The following is a 22,916-nucleotide window of genomic DNA, read 5'->3' on the forward strand; positions in this document are numbered from 1 at the left end:
CTTGGTTAACATCCCAATGGTGAATCATAAAAGCAGTCATAAACCAGATGTTTTTAACACAGCATATATCTGACCAATGACTAAAAATTCCAGAACACTTTATTATATTTGCAATTTTTAGCAGAGTTAAAATGATGAGTATTGTGCCTATAAAGTTATAATTCTTATGGCTAAAGAATGGGAGCAATCTGGAATCTTTTTCTGATATAAAAAGAAATAGGATGCCCTTGAGTTTCCAATCATGACTTGTTCCATTGGTTTCCAAATTAAGTAGAATTATGACATACTAATGATGTATTTACCTAACCAAGCTTTTATTCTATCCATTGCTCAATTTTTAAAATCAGAGGTTGTCTGTATCTGACATGCTTGTATATTACCTCCAATAGTTCATAATTCAAGTAGTTACTGACCAATTAAATGAAAGCTTGAGTGATATAAGCCATTAGGTTTGAGAAAGGTACAATACTAATTCCTATGTTATAGTCATCTCTAATGAGTGACTGAACCTTTAGAAAAACCACTTAATTGAATCAATGATACAAGAAATAAGATATTTTTAGTGATTGGGGAATGTTTATTTAGAATGAAGGTGATCTCAATCCAGCTTTCAAAGATTATTAGAATAAAAGTATGTTATATTCTAAAAGTTAAAAAGGAATGAACAAATGGGTAAATCACTGAGATCTTTGGGTAAATTTTGGCTGCTCTTTTTCTGTTAAATTCTCAATATTTTATGGAAATGCCAAAACGAATGGGTATGTAATATGGTATTTTAAAATGGTGAAATAGTTACTAATGGCTATGTCTTAGTAGTATCTATTTTTTCTGATCCCTCTGGTTCAGAAACCTAGCCATTCAAAATCTTAAAGACTAAATTTTAGATGTAGTAGTAAACCCATATCAAGCACTTTGGCTACAACCCCCTCCAATACCTCCTCAGTATAGCAAGGTGATAAGATTTTTTTTTCTTTTGCAGTAGTTCCTTCTAATCAGCCTCTATCAACAGAGGACTTTTAGAAAGTATAGTTATAGCTATATTTACAATTAAAAACTCACCTTCAGTCTTAGTAAGATTCTGACTCACCTCATTTATTCCTAATAGGATGACATATGAATAACCTGACAATCTAGGTCATTCAAAGAAAATACCCTTTAGCAGTGGCTAGACTATCACTTCATATAAGGTCTAGATCATTCTTTCTTGACATAACAGTGCCATAAATAGTGGTCTTTGACCTCAGTGACCTATCTTCCTAAGGTTCTCTCCTCTGCCACATAGTTCACATCAAAGATTTGATGTATATCTTCTTACTAAAATTGAAAATCTAGTGAGGTAAAACACCTTGCCCAATTGTTCAGTAGAGCTCTTTATTCAGTGTTCAGCTTACATCTCATATTCTAAGACATTAAATTAAAATGCATTTTAGTAATTTAATTGAATTCAAATAGTATTTATGGAACAGCCACAGTGTTCTGAGTACACTCTCTGCTAAGTGATGGAAAAACAAAGATATTTTTTAAAAATCACATAATCAATATTTATCATCTAGTGGGAGAGAAAAAACATCCAAATGTAACAGTATAGCATGTTAAGTATTTTAAAAGGTAAACAAGCTAAGTTCCACAAAAGCACTTCAAAAGTCTTAATTATTTCTACCCTGTAAAATAAGGCAATGTTTCACATAGGCTGTGAAATTTGAGCTGGATAAGTAAAATTACACCAAGAGGAAAAGGGGAGAGGGGGGTGCATGCTATGTGGTAAAAAATAAATAAGTAAATAGCATCAGCAAGGGCAGAAATGGAAAAAAAATGATTTAGAGAGACAAAAACTTATGCTAAAACTAGAATATAAAGGCCCTGGTATTCCATACCAGAAATTTGGATTGTATCCAAAAAAACAAAAAACAAAAAACAAAAAACAAAAAAAAACAAAACAAAAAAAAAAAAACACATGATGGAGAGCCTATGGAGATCTCATTAGGAAGATGATATAATCAGATGTAAGTTTCAGCAAGGTCACTCCCGTGGCAGTGTAGAAGATGTATTGGTGTGGGAGAATATAAGCGATAGGGTTAGAAAAATTATTTCAAGTTAGAAAAGTATTTCAGCAGTTCAGATGAGAGAAGCAAATGTGGAGGCAAAAAGTTACCTGCTAATGGAAAATCAACAGGTAGAGAGTAAGGCTTGAAGACTCTAATGGAAGTTTAGAACACCTCCTAATTGGGAAATGGAAACTGAGCTAACCAAGCACTGCTAAGAGATCCACCAAGTAGCCCTGAATGACCAAAAATCAGAAAACAATTTAGAACGGTGCCAGTCAGCATGGGTATACAGTTTTCTCCAGAATTGCTTAGTGGCCATGTAGGAGTAAGAAAGCAGATGGCTGATTACTGGAAAGTGTATGTGTAGTGCATTTTCAAGAGGGTGAGGGAATTGAAGGGTCTTGTCAGAGTGGTCCAGATTGGATAAGGAAGTGAATTCAGAAGGGGACTGTGTTCTTGAAATCAAAGATTAGACATAGAGGAAGAGAGAGGAGAGGAAACTGGAATCAGGGAAAAGCTGTAACACTTTAGAGGCGACATGGTTCACCATGATGACAAGCTGAAATGTGTGATGTTTTTTGATTTGACAGCAAGAACCAACACAGAGGACACTTATTTCAAAACAGTCTTCAATATCTCACTTTTATGTCTGCATCTTGAAGGAAAAAACACTTAGCTTACTTTAAATACTAATGTGGCAAAGAATTCTATCTAATTGCAAGAGGGAAATACCCATTGATAAGAGAAATAAATCCCACTTATATAAATATGATTTATGATATATTTCACTTGTTCAGTGAAATATATTTGATGGGCATAACTTGTATTACAAGGAAGTGAAAGCTGAAGAGGTTTTAACTTGCTACCTCAGCTCTAAAGTTAGTCTCAATTAATCTGGTCATTCAGGTTTGCAGCATTATTAACAGATCAATCTTTGAATAAAATAATTTTAAAGATAATATCAAGGACATTCTGAATAGAATGATCGAATACCACATATTTGTCCTTTACTTTCACTGGTGTCTCAGGAAAACTCATTTTTCCTTCCTGTGAACTATGCCTGTCTATTGAATGAAAGACATTTTAGTGATTTATCATTTCTGTAAAGGTATGCTACATAGTCTGGACTTGAAATAAAATCTGCGAAGCCAGGCATGCCCATAAATCTGGATCTTTTATTCTTTCCCCATGAAGAGAGAGAAGATATTTTTCCACATGGAAACAACACTAAAATAGAATTGCCTTCCATGAGGGAAAGCCAATACATCAGTAGTATAGTGCATTTCATTAAATCTCGTATGTTTATTGAAGAGAAATCTATCCAAATAATAGCTAACTTTTTTTCAATGAGTGCTAACTACTAGCTAATGTCCTTGCATAATATAACTCACTGAATCCTTACAACAATCCTAAATACTGTGTTGTCCTCATCTTCTAGATGAGGCTTAAAGAATGTGATCCAGGACTCTCAGCTAGCAAGGAGCAGAGCTGAGATTCAGGCTAAGATATCCTGACAGCAGAGCGAATGCTCTCAACCACTTACTGCCCCCTCAGATGCATCACTTTAATTCAGGTTAAAATTGAGCAAAATGTTTACTTTTTCAATATATGTATGTATGTACACAAACACACACACACACACACACACACCAGACCCATACAAAATAAACTAAAATATTTAGGTTTTATTACAGCAAGTCAGGATCACTGTTAATATGCTGCATCAAGTATAGCAAAAACCTGCGCACCACTTTACCTTTTATTACTAATTATTGCAATCTTGTACTTCTAATTTTAACTTATCAGAATCCAAAAATCAAGTACCTTGACATCTGTCGACAGTGAAACAGTTCCACCCCCTGAGCCAAAACTCTTGTTTCATATTTTAAAGTTTGACAGGGTTCCTTTCACAGCTCATGTGTGCCAATGTTGGGATATTAGGGAAAAAATAACCACTTGCAAAGAATTAAGTCTTGAGACCAGTTTGAAAAGAATCTCACGTGGCAGCCCAAGTTCATTGCAGATTTTCCCTCCAAGTTCTCCTTTACCCATATTCACCAAAACAATCTAAATATATCTTTCTTTTTATGAAATCAGCCAAAGAATTTTCTTATATATTTATTCTTTACTCTTTCAGTGGATGTAGGGAGTGGAAGGAAAGTACAGTGGGGAGATCCACTGATCTTCCCAGTTGCTCTTCACAGATGCCAAGTCTGAGATGTTGTAGGTTACTTGGTTTTCTCTCATGATAAAACATTACTTCCTATCACCTCTTAGAAATCCAAAAAGTCAGCTCACGTGCCTTGCAAGGAACTATTAACAAAGGCAACATTCACACCTTCATCTGTTTCCAACTTCTGATTTCTCACTTGTACTATGCAGTAGGTAGTATAAAATGAAAATTCATTACCAAAGTGAACTCTAGTGAAAATCTCACAGTTTCTGCATATTCTTTTAAAATATTGTATGTAGAAGCACTTTACAAAGTAGAAAGCAAAACAGAAATGTATTGGTATCACACTCCTTGTTATTACCAAGCTAACAAACTAAATCAATTTGCCTTCAGATTGCTTACAGACTGTTTAAATTGAAGAAGAAGTAAAAGTTATTCAGGGTTATTTCTTAGGATTTTTTACAAAGGAATTCTAATTAGATTATATGAATTTTGTAAAAACAATAATGCCTCTATTAAATTCATGGGTCTTGTTTAAGAAAACCAAATTCAGAACTAGAGAGTAATTACTACTTTGAACCCAGAGCTGTCTTTTGAGTTAACATTTTAGTAGTTAATTGGTGGGGGTATCTGTAACCCACCTTCCTTAGCAGATTGCCATGGCAACAGCTGAGGTATAGTACCAGAATACTGAAGCTTCAGGCTTTGTCAGCGCTAAATCCAGAAGCTGCATTTGATTTCGGCTTGTCTGTTTCTATGGGAAGCAATATACCACACTTCTTTACACTTCCCAGGCTTACTTTTTCATTACCATGGAGACCAGATCTGCCCACACAACCAAGATCTGAAACCATTCCTAGTATGGCTAAAACTAAGGCTTTGGGAACCGAGGCCTTCTATAATTAAAGTGCATTGTTTCGTTAAAGAAGAGTTTCTGCTTCTGCTTTTGAAGTACATTGATTTTCCATAAAGAGAAAAGAGGCTTTCTAGTTCTGTGCTGAAGGTTTACAATAAGGAGAAAGAAAATGTCATCATGACATTTTCCTTGGTCAGGTTCTGTTTTTGTGTATGTTTATGGTATATACTCTGCATAGTCAATTACTACAGAGTAATGTTTCATTTCAAATTATGTGACAATGTTATCTAATAGTAAACACATTTAATGTACATGTGATGGTGGTCTCAAATGCTCCTTTTAATTTTAGTGTGGGATTGTATGAATTTGTTTCTAAATCCAGTGTTAGTGTCTTTTAAATTAGTTATTCACTTGCTCACAATAAAATCTATGTGAGAAAAATTATTCTGGAAATTTTATCATAACTATACATGGATTTAACAAGAAAGGATTGGTGTAATTTATCACTGTAAATCCAATATAGCACATCCAGATAGAGCTGATGAATTACCTATGGAAGATGACACACACCAGTACTACTGTATTCTAATGTATTCTTGTTTTCAGTTTTTCAATTTTATCTTATTATGGTAGTAACGTGGTGTCTCTCTCTCTCTCTCTCTCTCTCTCTCTCTCTCACACACACACACACACACACACACAACCAGTATCACAAAAAGAGCCAGAGTTCTACAGTTCTTTGATGCTTGTACTTGTTTAGGAGATAATTACACCATAGCGGCTATCACTACAATCTCTGTTCCACGCCCCCCACCCAGTGGCACCCATCAAAAGAGATGGTAAGAGAGTATTAAGTGGAACTTGAGAATCCCAAAGTCACCCTGTGATTTGCACATCCTTATAAATTCATATCTTTAATTTGATGGGTTTTTTTTAATCCCAGAGAAGGTAGCATGGGTCCCTGTCTTAACGTAAATAAACTAAACAGGATTTTTTTTTTAAAGCCTGGCTTTTAAATATTTTTCAGAATATTATAAATAAGCTAGCACCATGAAGTGCTATGAATTAATTTATGAGTGGAAGACAAAGTGATTAATATCATTGGATTTTTTGGTTTTGTTCACTAGCAGGAAGTTAGCAATTCATTGCTATATTTGAGTACAAATTAAGTTGTATGATACAGAGAACCTTCTGACATTTCAAACATTTGGATTTTGCAAAATGAGCTATCATCCTAATGAAGTCCCAGTATGGTTCTAGTTTTCTGTAATTACACTGATGAGTGTGAAATTCAACATGAGATGCTAAATGTTAAACACAGATATAGCTGGAAACCTTTTGCAGTGGCTATAAAGTCATTTGTATTTGTCTATAAGAACACTGAGAGTCAGCATATCTCTAACTCCTTAGTAAAACTGATTTTCTTTAAAAGGGTAAGTGCTATACAATTTTTTCAGGAAGGAAAAAATGAAACTCCTATATAATAGGGCATTTTTTAAAAGTATTCTGCATATGTTCATAGAGTCTATACTTTTCCATCCCAAGTACAAGATGAGTTTGCTAACCCAAAATGTAATAAACAATAATTTCAAGACAACTATGATAGAGTTTGAATATTTAGTATTCTAACTTCTGAGTTTCTTACTAAGATGGATGATTGTGCTAATTTGTTTACATCCATGCTGTATTTCTAGGAAGCATGATTTTATAGTGGTTTTTACCAAAATGTTTCTTCTTATGTACACAATACATTTTGAGTACCTAAAAATGTATTAATTTGAATATCATAATATTCAGAAGACTTTAACAAAGGGAATTTATGCAAATAGTTTATGGTGTAATTACTTTAGATTGAAAAATAAGAGAGAATATGAAAATATTACTGATTAAGTTGGGAAATTAGATTTGTAACTGGTTTGAGATAAAGAAAAATAAGTATTCTGATAAGGAATGGTTATGATACAAATTTAGGCTCTTATAAATGTCTCTTGAATTTTCTCTTTGACCTTGTTTTGCTGGGAAAGGTTGTCTTTGTCGCTACAAAATTTAGTTGGTTCACAGTTCATCCTTGCCAGTGTTGTTAATGAGGAAATGATCTCAAATATCAGGCTGGTATGCCAAGGAGGTCACTAGCAAGGCATTAACATTTAGAAGGTATTGAAAAGGGAGAATAAATATTGCAACTATTTGTAATATTGTAAGCTCATCCAGAAAAAGTAAGCAGACATCCATTTCAAGCTTCTACAATCATAAACAATGTTATATCATGAAAGGAGATAATGTCTTTACACTTTTAACATAAGAATTACTCTTTTTCTTACTGTACTCCCCAACCTCCCCCCCAACCCTGACATATACCACCTAAACACATGTTTCGATGTACTTTTGTTGAAAATACTTATTATTTCCCTCACTTTTGCAGATCAATTCCTCTTTTTCCCTTCACCTAGTCCCAGGGGATGTCATGATACTGGAGCTAATACTGAATGGCATTTTTTAAGAAGTAATCCACCGATAGTAAGATGGCAGTACTCTGAGCATAGTATATGAGTTTAGTATGAGACTAAGAATAGGGTGGACTCTGGGGTGACTGGATGGCTCAGTTGGTTAAGGATCTGCCTTGGGCTTAAGTCATGATTTCCACAATCCTGGGATCCAGCTTTGTGTGAGCTCCGTGCTTATCAGGGAGCCTCCTTCTCCCTCTCCTTCTACCCTTCCCCCCACCTGTGCTCTCGTGCTCTCTCTCTTGCTTGCTCTTGCATTCTCTCTCTCAAATAAATGGCTAAAATCGTTTTTTCTTAAGATTTTATTTATTTGACAGACAGAGACCACAATTAGGCAGAGAGGCAGGCAGAGAGAGAGGGGAGGAGGCAGGCTCCCCACTGAGCAGAGAGCCCAACTCAGGGCTCAATCCCAGGACTCTGGGATCATGACCTGAACCAAGCAGAGGCTTTAACCACTGAGCCACCCAGATGCCCCATGATAACTAAAATCTTAAAAAAAAAAAAAAAAAAAAAAAAAAAAGGATAGGGTGGACTCTGTATAGCAAAAGCTCACAAAGATCTTTGTTACTACTAATTTGAAAAATATGTTTTCATTTATTCCGGATCAAATTTTCAAGAATTAAATTGTGCCATGGATTGTCTGGTTACTAAAGAAACTTGGGCAGTCGTACGATCCGCATAGCATCAAAATCTATCCATCGCAGGCCATGTTTGCTGATCAGCAACTTGGCAGAGGATATAAAGCAAAGTCCTTTGTTTAGTTTTAGAGTCTAATGGACTGGACATACTAAGTGTATCTTTACAACCCCCATTCCCAGGAGCAGATACCCTTACATCTTATTCCACCAAAGTGTCCAATTTAGAGCAATCAAGTCAAGTGTGATAGACAATTCAAAAAGGCTGGGTCATGGAAGTATAATCAGTGTCCTGAAGACATTTTTACCACCCAGTCACATAAGCACTTCCGGTTTAGATAAGACTGGAGCTGCTCTTTAGAGGGTTTATCAGGTAGCAAAGAGAATGTCACAAAAGGTTAGGAAGTACCATAGAAGAACACACCAAAAGAAACAGGCAAGAAACCAATTGAGATCTGTTTGGTCCCAGTTTGCCTTTTTATTCTGGCAGACCAGATATGATAACAGATGAAATGTTGTGTCAATATCACTTACCCATTCACCCCATTGGCAGTTCTCATCAGTGAGTTACATCACACCAATTATAATCCAGAGTGAATATGATTGATTCAATTATATCCTTTTACTATAACCATCTAAGGTTGTGATAGAGGTTGAAAATTCTCATAAATTGGGATGCCTGGCTGGCTCAGTCAGAAGGGCATGCAGCTCTTGATCTCTAGGTTGTGAGTTCAAGCCCCACGTTGGGTGTAGAGATTACTTAAGTTAATTTTTTTTGAAAAAAGAAAATTCTCATAAATTAAAAATGTGCACAGGGGCGCCTGGCTGGCATAGTCAATTGAGCATCTGACTCTTGGCTTCAGCTCAGGTCGTGATCTCCAGGTTATGGGAGTGAGCCCCCCTTGTGAAGCTCTGCACTCAACATGGAGTCTGCTTGAGATGCTCTCTCCCCCTCCACTGCCCCTCCCACTCGTGCTCTCTCTCTCTAAAATAAAGGAATAAATCTTCTAAAAATATATAATTATTCATATCTAAAGTACTTGGTATACAAAAATCTGTTTCCTACAGTGGGTTCATGTCTCAGACTCCAACTATGTTACCTCTGTAGCTATTTCATCTGGAAATGAGAATTTTATTTATTTTATTTTATTTTTTCAGTGTTCCAAGATTCATTGTTTATGTGCCACAGAAATGAGAATTTTAGAGATTATCCTAAAATAAGTAATTCCTAATCATAAAATAGGTTGCAACAGGGACACCTGGGTGGCTCAGCCAGTTAAGCCTCTGCCTTTGGCTCAGGTCATAATCCCAGGGTCCTGGGATCCAGCCCCAGGTCAAGCTCCCGCTGAGCAGGGAGCTTCTCCCTCTTCCTCTGCTTCTCCCCCGGCTCATGCTCGTACTCTCTCTCTCTCTCTCTCAAATAATAATAAAATCTTAAAAAAAAAAAAAAAGAATAGGTTGCAACAGCAACCCATTCTTCCAGTAAGTTGTCATCGACCCACATTGCTGAAAGAAAATTTGCCAGGAATGGTTGTCTTTTTATTAAGGTTATCTCATTGGAGTTTAATACAATATTTTAATAACCTCAAAATAATTTCACCTATGAAATATTTTAAAATGTAGGGGTGCCTGGGTGGCTCAGTCATTAAGCATCTGCCTTCAGCTCAGGTCCTGGGATCGAGCCCCACATCAGGCTCCCTGCTCAGCAGAGAGTCTGCTTCTCCCTCTCTCACCACCCCTGCTTGTGCTCTCTCTCTCTTGCTGTGTCTCTCTCTTTGTCAAATAAATAAATAAAATCTTTTTAAAAAGAGAAATATTTTAAAATGTAGATGAATTAGTATGGAATGGTTTAAGAGTGATCTAAATGTTTTATAGAGTAGGAAAAAAACATTTCCTCTACCCTCCTAGGTTTTTTGCCTGGGGCCTGCAAATTAAGCTAATGACAGATTAACAGAAAAAAAGGCTATATAAATTTTGTCCTATGTCAGCACTTTAATTTTTATCTGCACAGACACCTTCACGGAGAAGAAGTGAAAACCCAAAGAAGTAGTTAGACCTGGAAGCTTATATACCATTTTAACAAAGGGCAATAAATTGTAAAGAAGTAACAAGATCAAGGAAAGGGGGTTGGGCTTCTAGGGCCATAAATTGTGGAAAAGTAAATATTGGGGGAGAGTAATGCAAGATAAAGGTTATTTTAGTAAGGTTTTTTTTGTGCAAACCCATCTTAATGTCAGTTTTCTCTCTGCAATGATAAGGGTGTTCTTCTCCTGGTGTAGAAGAGGGGAGGAAGAATATCTTCATAAAGAGAAGTTTATGTCCTGCTTTTAGGCAGATCAGGAGAAGCCAAAGGTGTTTCTGTGTTTGCTGCTGCTTAATTACCTTCAGCTCAAAATAATCCTGATGTCAAAGTGGCATATTTTGGGGTGGCATATTATGATCCCCTTCAGTTCTAAAGTCTACTGTAAGCATCAAAACTCAGCACATACATATAGACATTAATGTTTTAACTATCTTATTTTTTGTTTTATTTTATTTTTTTTCAGTGTTCCAAGATTCATTGTTTATTCACCACTCCCAGTGCTCCATGCAATCCGTGCCCTCCTTAATCCCCACCACCAGGCGCACCCATCCCCTCGCCCTCTCCCCTCCGAAACCCTCAGTTTGTTTCTCAAAGTCCTCAGTCTCTGATGGTTCATCTCCCCCTCTGATTTCCCCCAATTCACTTTCCTTTTCCTTCTCCTAATGTCCTCCATGCTATTCCTTATGTTCCACAAGTATGTGAAACCATATGATAATTGACTTTCTCTGCTTGACTTATTTCACGCAGCATAATCTCCTACAGTCCTGTCCATGTCAATAAAAAAAGTTGGATATTCATCCTTTCTGATGGCTGAGTAATATTCCATTGTATATATGGACCACATCTTCTTTATCCATTCGTCTGTTGAAGGGCATCTTGGCTCTTTCCACAGTTTGGCGACTGTGGCCATTGCTGCTATGAACATTGGGGTACAGATGGCCCTTCTTTTCACTACATCTGATCTTTGGGGTAAATACCCAGTAGTGCAATTGCAAGGTCATAGTATAGCTCTATTTTTCATTTTTTGAGGAATCTCCACAGTTTTTCAAAGTGGCTGCACCAACTTAACCATTCTTTAAATGTGCCCTAAACTTCAAATACTCATATTTTCTATGTATTCCAAATACATTTAATCAATTTAAATTAATGTGTCCATACAATATACTATTAATGTAATTATATATTATGATTACATATAATATACATTAGGGTAATTATATAATTATAATCATACAGTTGAGTTTAAATATGTCTATATGTGTATATATATACATATATATTTGTATTTCATAAAGTAGAGTTTAATTTTATTGATAATCCTTAACTATAAAATTTTAAGACAGAAATGGAGAAAGGGTCATTCAACTACACCATGAACTCTTTGAGATCAGACCATAATCTTTGTATTTTTATCCTAACATTTGATATAGTATACATACCCATAGGTACCCATTAAATCCTCACTGAATAATGCATGTCTATAAAAATGAACTCCTCCCATTTTCTTTTTTTTTGGGGGGGGGCAGAGGGAATGGGAGAGAGAGAATCTTAAGCAGGCTCCAGCCCCAGCACAGAGCCCGACACAGAGCTCCATCTCACAACCCTAAGATCATGACCTGAGCCAAAATCAAGAATCAGACACTTAACTGACTGAGCCACTCTGGAGCCACACCCCCCTCCCATTTTCTATTTTAAAGTCTGATTGGTGATATTTAGGATGACAATATAACATGGCCAAATTCCAGAGTGCATTTTTCAGAAATATCTTTAGACACATCATTGAAAATAAACTGGTGATAAATTGAATTAACATATCAAGTACTTCTGTGACTATTAAATATAAAAGACCTCTTCAAAGGTTGCTAATAGATGTTACATTTAGAGAGTACTTTGGATGTGCCTTTATTTCAGAAAGTGGTTTTTAATGCAGGTAGAAAAAAACAGAATGGGTGGTATACTTGGAATAACTGAGTCCTAAATGCATGCTAATGTCATAGTATAGCAATAGGTACATTAAGATGAGAAACTACTTTCATAAGGAAATACTCTGTCTCCTGTGAATTATGCACAAAGGATAGAACTGTGATTTAGCAATTTAGAGGAACATTCTAATTATCTGGAAACAGTATTTCCTTATCTGTTTCACCTATGGCTAGGTTTATCAAATATTTTATTTTACCTGGAACTGATACTCAAAGATACCTATAAGTGCTTTAAGAATAAGAACAAAATATATTACCTTTTACTATTTATCACTTTATTTTAAAAAAGAATACTTTGTCATGAAAATTATACTTTCCAATGCGCCTGGGTGGCTCAGTGGGTTAAAGCCTCTGCCTTCGGCTCAGGTCATGATCCCAGGGTCCTCAGATCAGCCCCTCATCTGGCTCTCTGCTCAGCAGGGAGCTTGCTTCCTCCTCTCTCTCCTCTCTCTGCCTGCCTCTCTGCCTACTTGTGATCTCTCTCTCTCTCTCTGTCAAATAAACAAAATCTTAAAAAAAGAAAGAAAATTTTACTTTTGATTCATAAAATAAAAATAGAGTCATTCCAGTTCCTTTCCCCTATGGTACTAAATAAAAAATAAGCAAACAGTATTTTTACATCTGATATCCTGTCTTTTTGAACTTCAGCCTTTACAAGAAAATAGGCCCTCACGATTAACAAGTGTCTTTGGTTGGAACATTCTGAACCAAGGTATATCATCAGCCCACTCTTTCAAGATTGACACTAAGTATTACCGATTATCAGTTCTTTTTTTTTTTTTAAGATTTTATTTATTTATTTGACAGACAGAGATCACAAGTAGGCAGAGAGGCAGGCAGAGAGAGAGGAGAGAGGAGGAAGCAGGCTCCCCAGCTGAGCAGAGAGCCCCATGTGGGGCTCGATCCCAGGATCCTGGGATCATGACCCAAGCCGAAGGCAGAGGCCCTAACCCACTGAGCCACCCAGGCGCCCCCGATTATCAGTTCTTGATGTTAGATATTCAAAAAGGAAAAACCTGAATCCGAATACACATTTAAAAGGCGAGGCTCCAGATAATAATGTTAAAGAAGTTTGGGTTTTGTTTTGGTTTGGTTTTTTAAGCACACAAAACCGCTCCTACTCTCCTGGGAACTCCAGTGTTGCTTGGATGTCTGCTCTTGGTGACCTTTGTTATCTGCAAGCTGCTTAAGACCAGCAATCGGGAGCCTTGCCCTTAAATTTGCCCTCAATCTCACTGATAATGGTGTGGATGGAACCAAATTTTCTCTTAGAACTCAGAAGTGGGAATTTTTCAAAGGCTGTCGCAGCTTAAGCACTTATTTCCATTTTCCCATTTTTTATTCTCTTTCATTCATTAAGAAAAAGATTGTTGTCACCTATTTTGAATTCAAACTTGATCATTCTCTTGCAAGTATTTGTGCCTATGTGCTTACCTCATAATCTAATTCTCAGGTATTTGATTGAAGGATCATCAGCTCTTCCCTGCAGGCTCGCTGTTAGAAGGCTGATTACATTTCTAAAACTTACGTTTCTAGAATCCCTATTATTTGTATGATTCTTAGTGGGGAGATTTTTAAAAATTTATGAAACAAAAAGGGAAAAAAATCCTCCTCAACAATCGTTTCGTAGACACAGTCTGTAAAGAGCTTGCATAGGAAATGGATCCAGACGGCAATAAGTTATCTTATACATGACCCGACGTGGTATTACCTCTGGGTTCACTTTTCAAATCTCAAGGGGTTTAGTAACAGGGAAACAGGATCTGTTTCTTTTTATCCAGCTGGGCTGGTGGCCTCACAACTGGAGGTTTCAGTGATGAGTGGAAGTTCAATAAATATTTGTTAAGTAACATGTCAAACAGAAACATTACTGATTTTCTTGAGACAGGATAGAACACTGCTGTTGTTTGAAAATGTAACTGGTTAAAGGATGGCTAAGTAGTGAAGTTTCTTTTAATAGCAGGAAGTAGAGAATATTTTTATAGTTAGGATACTGGCCAAAAGAATATAAAACCATCAGGAGCCATATAATTTAAAGTTTTGTTGTTTTCTTATAAGGAACATGTAATTTCCACCTGGTCTTTCAAAAAGGAATAAAATTAGTCTTATTATAATAAATCAGTTGTAACTGGTTTGGATATTGTGACTATTGGGGGATAAATGAAGTTGTCAGCTGCAAAGAAGAGGGAGGGAGAGAAGGTCCAAGGGAAGTACAAAGGGAGAGAAGAGAGAGAATGTTGAGAACCAGAAAGGGACTGGGAAAAGTTACAGACACATATAAGTATGAGGTTTCCCGATGTCCAGGGTAGGCTTTCATGGAACAGTATCATTTACGAAGCGGGTTGGTTTGTGTTCTGGAAATTCCCTGTAGATGAGCCACATACGAGTCCCGCAGAGCTGCCCGGCCTGTCTGCCCGGGCTGCTGCTCACCCTGCAGATTCCGAACGCAGGGGCAGACAGTGAATTCAGGGACCCTGAGCCTGGAAGTAACTTTACAGTCATTCCATGCGCCTCAAATATAAAGAGGAACTATTTAACACTACCTAAAAATAAAGCTTAAAGGAATTTTTTCAAGCAGTTTACCAAGGCCTCTTTTATCTTGCTGTATTCTCTGTAGACAAAGATATTTGCATCCAGTTCCTCAGCAAAAAACCTTGAATTTGTGTGAGGGGTGACACACAGTGTTACACGGGCAGCGCTTGCGACTTACAAACTATGCGTATAGGCGGTACAAAATTGCCATCTGTCCAATCCGCCCGAGCCCCGGTGCAGCCCATCCCAATGTGCCTGGCCTACAGCGGGGTCGCGGACGGCGGTGGGCACAAGAATCAAAAGGGTTGCTTGCTCTAAATGCAGATTCCTGAGTTCCGTGCCCAGAAATTCTGATCCAGTAGATTAGAGGTAGGCCCCGAAATCTGTGTTGAACAACCTCCACCCCAGAGATCTGGTAGCCAGCGTCCGGACCACCGCTAGTGGAACAAACACCTTTCCCTAAGGAGTTCTCTTCTCCCCTGCCTCTCTGTCCGGACTGGGAAGCTAGTTGTAGCCATTCCGAGTAGCCATCCACCTCCCGAACCCTGCCATCCTGCACTCTGGCAAGGTGCTCCACTGACAAGGGGGTTTGCAGCCTTCCCTACTGGAATTCAGCAATCACACAGAAACATTATCACACATGTAACTGACATGTGACTTAACTCTCAGGGCTCTTGTTCAGGTTCAGCATGGGTTAAATGCACCAGAAATTAAGCCCCTTGTGTAACGTTGTTTCTGAGGGGGAAAGAGGGATGTGCTGAAAACAGCTTACAAAATGTTTGAATTGCTTAGACAAATTAGGAACAGTTTAAATTTAGAAACGACCTTGTGCCCAAGGTAGTTTGCCTCTGATTTTGCCATTTGAAACTCCATGACCTTCTGGAACAAAGCGGTGGGAGGCAGAGCTAGCATTCCAGGACTATCATTTTCTAAAATGCTGTATTGTCTTTTCTTTCATTTGACTTCCCTCTGATTACTTAATGTTTAGCCCTTTTCTGCAAAAGAAGGATATGATATAATAAAAGTTCTGCCGATTTCTGAACTACACTGTGTCCTGTTATCTAGATGCTATGCTATGGGCAATTGTAGCCTTCCATTTTCTAAGGGAGGTGGTAATGAACAATAGGCTTTATCTGTTCCCTCTCTCCCACTTTGTTCCTTGATAGAGCTCAAAAAAAAAAAAAAAAAAAAAAAGGATACCATGGGGATATTGGAGATAGAAATCTTCCTCGGACTAGAAAGAAAAATATGGCTGATTTGTGCGCGATGACAATTTTTGGATTCCCCCAAACCCAAAAGAAAATGAACTAAAAGAGATCACAGCTTCTTTTATCCCAGTTGTTCTTTGTTGCCCACATCATTTAGAAATTTTGGTCTGTTTCTTAATTCCTTGCCATATGGCCTACGCTCAGGTGTAAAGTCACCATTTCACCATGCTTACCCTGTGAGGGCTTTTCATTTCTCTCCACTTTGGATGGGTCAGCGGGCGGCCTCCTCATTGGAGCCCTGCTAGCTGGGCTCTTCTGTCTCACTGATGAACACGTGGTCTCATAGGGATCAGGGCAGTTAGGTAGAAGGCAGACCAGGAAATTTTTCCTCGTGCTTCTTGATTGGATGAATCCGAGGAAAGCTCTCCTACAGAAATACAGTTTCATTTTCTTGGAAGACTGATCATTTTACATGTATATGGAGAATACGTTGACCATAAACTTTTCTGATTAGAATTACAGATGTGCATATGCAAGCATAGAAGTGGGAAAAGATGTATCCGCGCTGTGCATTATTTTGTATAATAAAGTTGGCGTTTCCAGATAACCGAGCATAAAACAAAAACTGTCCCATTTATGGCCAAGTAGACTTGCATGCCAACAGAAAGACATGATGGTATTAAGACCATATGCAATTCTAGCCATTTTTTTCTCTTTTCTCTTCATGGGTATTGCATGATGGTATTTCGAATACAAATACTAATGTGCTTTGGAAATAATGGCACTCGCAGGTCTTTCATCATATTGTATCACTGCTTTATCATATTAGGCTAATACACTGCGAGAGTTGGTAGAACCTCTCCATGCCAAATCGGATCCACTTCTGTTGGCACTCAACCCATTGGACTCACAGATTGATAAGCTAATGTTTAGAGAATTTAGATCGGAGAGAGTCGGCACGGCGCAGACTCACCATCAACCTCTTGCAAGCAACTAAAATGGCCTCGTCCTTGCTGTTTATAACAGAAAACTGACTTTTAAAAAGCTTAGATCATCAAGTGTGTTGGTTTGGGGGCCTCCCTAAAGGGATATTAAGAAGGGCAGGCCACTCTTAAGAAGAATGCAAGCTTCCTACACTGGGACTAGCATAAGATCAAAGCCCATCAAGATGGAGCACAGTGACAGAAAACTGCCGTTTCTGTGGGAGAACGGAAGGGGAAGGGTACTGACTGGGCAAGGGCTGTGTGTGGTGACACCTCAGTTGTATTCTTCCGACACCAGGAAAGGAGAGGGATCAGCTCCGATAACTAGAATACCCTGGCTATTTAATGGACTCCTTGGTGGCCTCTTTAAGGCAAAGCAGAGGAAGCAAATTCTGTGTATTAAGTGTATTTTGCATTTTTAAAACTTGACGTGCTGTATTGTACTAAACTAAGTGTAACCTATTAAGGCAAGGTATACACACCCTGCTCTGAAATTTACTATGTTTCTTCTATTATCAAGTGTATTCAGGTGCAACACAGAGACTGCTTTCGGTGACACTAATGAAGAAAATTCCTCATGCCAGGCTTTATAGATTCCTCAGCTAAAATCCTAACTTTCTCCTTATTTCTTGGCACTTATATACAAATGGTGTTGCCTCATAGGACAGGCATGAGCTATTCTTTTTCTGTAAAATTTTCCAAATCTATAGGCTGTGGTTCTCACTTTTGAAAAAGTATTTTGTCTGGATGTCTTTCAAACTAGCTTCAGATATTATTTAATACTATGTAACTGGGTCCCCTATGGCTCAATATTGCTTATTTTTCTTCTGTAGTGGATGTGAATTTTCCTTAATTTAGTTGGATTAAGACACTCTGTAATAATTTCAATGCTAATCAATGGATATTTCATACTGTGCAATGAACAAATAATTCAACATTGTATTTGGAAATGTTTTTTCTCCTTCCTTTCGCCGCAGTGTGTGGTACTGCATAATGTGAATACCTGTAAAAATATAAATTACTTAAAAATAAAAATATGACCAGTTGGTATCAAATCTTTTTAGATAGCTAAATAATTTGCTAAGTATGCTTGATAGTAAATATCCAAAGAGAAGTAATCTCTGCTTCTTTCTCACAAATGGAATTTGTGTTGTGAATAAAAATCACATTGATCTGCCTTACAATTGCCTCTGTGCTCTAACCATTTTAATGTGTTTTTAAAGTATATATGAAAACAATGGTTGTAGTATTTAGAAATCCATTGAAAAGCTTTTTGTTGGCAGTTAATATTAGTAGGATCACCTTGGGTCATTCTCACTGTTGAAGCATAGTAAAATGTTACGATAAAAATTTTTGTTTGTTCTCGTTAAGGCATATGGTGACTCCACATCAATTTTTGAATATAATCGTGTCTTCGCTTTGGTTTTAAGCTGTCCTTTTTATGAATTCCTGCCTGAGAGCCAAGTACTTTGACCTCTATGTCTCTACTAGTTAAATTTTCTGAATTCTATGGGCAAATCTAGAATCTGTCATTTATGTCTGTGATTGTCCTTCAAAGAACCTTCCCTGTGGATCAATAAATCAATGCCAAGGATACCAAGACTTTGCCATCTGAACTACTCATCATCAAAACTGCTGTAGGGCCCAGAAAATTCAACCACTGCTTATTTATGGCATTAAACCACACAATTTGGCAGAAACTACATGCTCGGAGAGTGAATGCAGGATCAACTTCAGTTCTGCCTCTTTGGGCACATCTTCTTGGAAGTAAGCGTGCTTTACTATTGTGCAGAAGGGATTGCCTGACACTAGCATGGGCTCTACTTAATTTTGATGAAGCACAAGGTCATTCTTAACAAGGATGGGCTTCACATGTTCTTCTTTAGAAAAGATTCACTCCAGCTCTTCTTTTAAAAGAAAGGTGTTTCTCTCTCAAAATCATTTTTCATCATTATTTTGCCCCAAAGATGTAAATTACTTTTAATTATGAAAAGGGTGCTTGAGTACAGATCAACAGGTAAAAGCCAGCTCTTAAAATCTTCTCCTTTTTCCTTTTCTGCTATAGCAAACTGCCTTGTCTCCAGTTCTACAATGCTAGGCATAGCTATCGGCTTATATAAAAGCATGAATTAGGAGATCTAATATTTAATCATAAGACAATTCAAATTATAGTGTAAACTCCTGAATACATAACCATCTTTAGCTTAAAACCGAGAAACATTAAACCTGTCTACATTGAACCCATTAAAAGTTTAATTGGCACCTTACATATAAATAAGTTGTTTATTATGGCGTGCTCGTAAATTAGTATTCACAGAAACTGGTCCTGTGCCTCAATGCAAATGTTAATTGGCCTTCAGGACAAGAATAGTGCTCGACAGACGTGACACCCTCAGCCTGGAAGCCTCCGAGTGCTCTGCGGCTGCGCGAGAACAAATGCCTCTCACATCTGACCAGTGACTAATGCTACTATGTCCAGCCTTCTCTCCCACTTGTGACTTAGCTTTTCCCAGTCTGCTGTGCTCGTTGCCCAGCTGTGTTGTGGAAGGAACAACTGTTTCCATGAGGACATCATTGTCCAATTTTAAAAGAGCACACCTCCCTTCCAAAACATGTCCCAGAAATGATTATCCGTGGTTGGCTTGCTTCTTCAAGGGCCCCGTTGGTATACCGCATCACGTTTTGTTTTGTTTTCTTTTGCTCCTCTCCTTCGACATTGTCATTCCAGGGGCAGGGAAACTTAGATCTCCGAGTTCGTATTCTGCTCTCCCTCATGTGCACCAAAGAAACCTGAACGAAATCACACAGTAAGCTGTCATAAAAATTACACAGTCACAGGATAGGGAGACATCTTTGGACTACTTTATGTATAAAGTAGAGGAGACCATCACTCACTTTAAACGCTGAGTGCCAAAGGCACCATGCCCGGGAGAAGAGTAGGGAATGCAAAGGAGAGGGAGGCATACTTTGCTCAGGGAAAGTCAGCCTTGTCCCAGTATATATGGGGCCATTAAGCTACAGGAGGAAAAAAAAAAAAAAAACTAGAATTTCTCCTCAGGTTTTATAACTCGTCCTTTCGAATTTATTTTCTGTGTCTGTTTTATAACGTGCATATCTATTAATATACATTAATACATGTATGTAAGTTATCAACAACGCAAGTGTTTTAACTGGTAAGGATGCATAATCAAAAAAGTTCGGAAACCATTGATCATGAATGTAGGGAAATACGTCAACCAAACACCTTTTAGTATGTGAGAGAGGCATTACCATCTGCTAATAAGCCATTTGCAGGAAAGTTTCAACAAACTACATATTATTTTGCGTTAGCTCGTGTTTTTTTCCCCTTGAGCTTTTTGTTTTTAATCACCGCCCGGAAGTCCTGTGCAACCTGAAACAACCAGACAGTGAATCGCTGTGATGCCACATTCCTAGAGTCCCCATATTTCATAGTGTAGTTAGAGTATGAATGAGAAAATAGAGGGTCTTCTTTCTCCCCTGCCAAGTAGGACACAGCCAGAAATGACGCCCCCCAGCCCCGCCACACAGAATACAAATCAACCTCAGTAATTTCATTGTGATCCTCAGATTATCAGCCAATGAAATTTTATGTCAGAAAGAGAAATGTGTATGTTCATTTTGCTTAAATAAAATTGAAAAGAGTATGTCATCTGATAAAGGACTAATTTACGCATTGTAAACGTAAATAAAATTTGGGAGGGAATTTATTCCTGCACAGACCCAGAATTCCTGAGTAAATTGGATACAAATTAAAATTTCACTGTAGCAGTGAGACACATCCTCATTAGGAATTGCAGAAGGTTCCTATATAGGTCCTGTGGTTTGCATGTGGTCTTCTACAAGTTGCCAACATTCAGAAAACATTCTTTCAAGTTACAAAAGATCTGGCTTTCCGCCAGTGCTCCAAATGGCTGAACATTGAAAGAAAGTCAGTTGGGAAGCAGAACTCAACAACTGCTTGCCTCATCCTCCAAAGCAAGCCTCTTCTAGAAGAAGAAAAGCCAAAGTATAAAAAAGAGAAGCCAGAAGAGAGGAGACAAAGAAGAAGAGAGCAAAACGAAGAAAATAAAGGTGCTTTCATATGCTCGCAAAGTTGCCACAGTATCCCCAGTTGACTTAATTGGTATTCTTCTGAGAAAAAAAAATCAAGGAAACCAATTGAAAATTATAAAAGAAAATAAAGGTCTGTTTTTGTCTTGAATGTTGAGTTCTGTGTTGTTTTGACTGTTGAGCACAGTGAATCAGATTTATAATGTGACTTTCCTCCTCACCCCCGTCCTTTGGAAATAAAGGACCCTTTGTCTAGTCTTAAAATGTTAAGTAATTGGTGACATTTTGTGGTAGCCTGGCATCTCAATCCCTCATCTTTCTCATCCCACTGCTGTGTCTTGTGGTGTTGCATATGTGTATGATGTGTATGAACTGGTGGGGGGGGGGCCTTACTTATCTCTAGTAGGAGCTGCACTATTCCATTAATATACTTGGAAATGTTTCTGTGTTCCGTCTCATTGTGATTACTTGTTCAAATGTGCTGCCTAGAGATAAATCTATACTGAATTCTTCTTAACAGCTGTCAAACCAGATTCTCCACAGAACTATGTTGTCCTTTAACCGCAAGAAGGGGGGAGAAAACTTTCCATTTGTATTTATTTAATAGCCGTGTGTGTCACTTTTTAGTATTAAATCTTTACTTATCCTTCTTAAGTAGGACCACATTGAAATTTTACAAAAAAGTCAGTCCCCTGGCCCAGTATTCCACAAACATTAAGAACTGGGGAGAAAGAAAACTGGGTAAGAATGTTTTTAAACAAAATATATACTCCGTACAGTATTAGGTAGTTCTCTTAAAATAAAATTTTACTATCTAAAATATAAAAATACTTCTGCCTCCCTGAATTCCTAAAACTCAATTCTGAATCCCTTTTTTTCTTCAAGTTCTTTCAAAAACTGAAAAGCTACTGATGCATTAGGCTACCTGATACATTAACCACTATAATTCCCATCAGTTAGGTCTCCCACCCTTTCTGCCCCCCCACCCCCCAGGCTCTATGAAATGACATCTGGCTCTATGAAATTTACATCTGGACAGATGCAATCCTGTCCTGAGGCACAAAGGACGGTGATGACCAAATAATTCCTCGGGGTCTCTTCTTGGCCCATGATTTATGAAATGGAATTATGCTGTTCCAATGCATCCTTGTTTTTACAACGCCCATTTAGTTACTCTCAATGACCTTATGATTTTGTGCCATCCTGGTTCCAAACCATTCTCAGTCAAAGCTCCCTATCTTATTTCCATCTTGCTGTTAAACCACAAAGCAGTTCCTCCTTTGCACAGTCCTCCATTCACCCATCCCTCAAAATCCTCTAGGTGTTGTTGACATCCAGGAATGAGCCAACAGAATTTAAAAAGCTGTTTAAGAGGGATTTTTGTATTTTTATAGTTCTCACTTAGGCATATGATTCAAAAGTTAAAAATTCGTTAGAGAGGGCTGATGATAACAAGGAACTTTCTAATGGAAGGACTCAATAACCATACCTAACCATACCGGCCTTTAGTTTCTAACCTCTGCAGCAGCGCCAAAAATTGAATACAAAACTGAAATGAAGTAACTTTTTACTGCTAAAGGTGATCCTTTCAAGTTAAGGTACTGTGTTTATGGGCTTTGGGGGCAGTTTTAGGTACACTCTCAGAAATTTTTTTAAGAATGCTGCTCTTTAAGGATGTTTCACAGATTCATCAATGCCTATTGTTAAATACACAGCTCGAATGACCCCTCACAAAACTGGCAGTAGAGAATTCTTGTTAAGATTATGGATTCTAGGGCCAGACTGTCCTGCTGCAATTCTGGCTCTGTCACTTACACTTACTAAGTATGTCCTTGAGCAAGGTG

The 22,916-nt window shown here is 37.7% G+C and overlaps 1 protein-coding gene across 5 annotated transcripts in view; it reads left to right on the plus strand.

Annotated features, from left to right (window-relative positions):
• Positions 1-22,916, plus strand: part of CNKSR2 (connector enhancer of kinase suppressor of Ras 2) — a 288,218-nt gene that overhangs the window by 258,998 nt on the left and 6,304 nt on the right. The window contains exon 21 of one of the 5 annotated variants that reach the window (XM_059157336.1): positions 16,848-18,179. The exons of the other annotated variants lie outside the window; for them this stretch is intronic. Within the exon in view, the coding sequence (XP_059013319.1) occupies positions 16,848-16,852 (5 nt within the window). The 3' untranslated portion in view covers positions 16,853-18,179. Of the gene's footprint in view, positions 1-16,847; positions 18,180-22,916 lie in introns of those variants that run through there. 5 annotated transcript variants of the gene reach the window in all.

The sequence above is a fragment of the Mustela lutreola genome, chromosome X, assembly GCF_030435805.1.
Source record: "Mustela lutreola isolate mMusLut2 chromosome X, mMusLut2.pri, whole genome shotgun sequence".
Classification (NCBI taxonomy): domain Eukaryota; kingdom Metazoa; phylum Chordata; class Mammalia; order Carnivora; family Mustelidae; genus Mustela; species Mustela lutreola.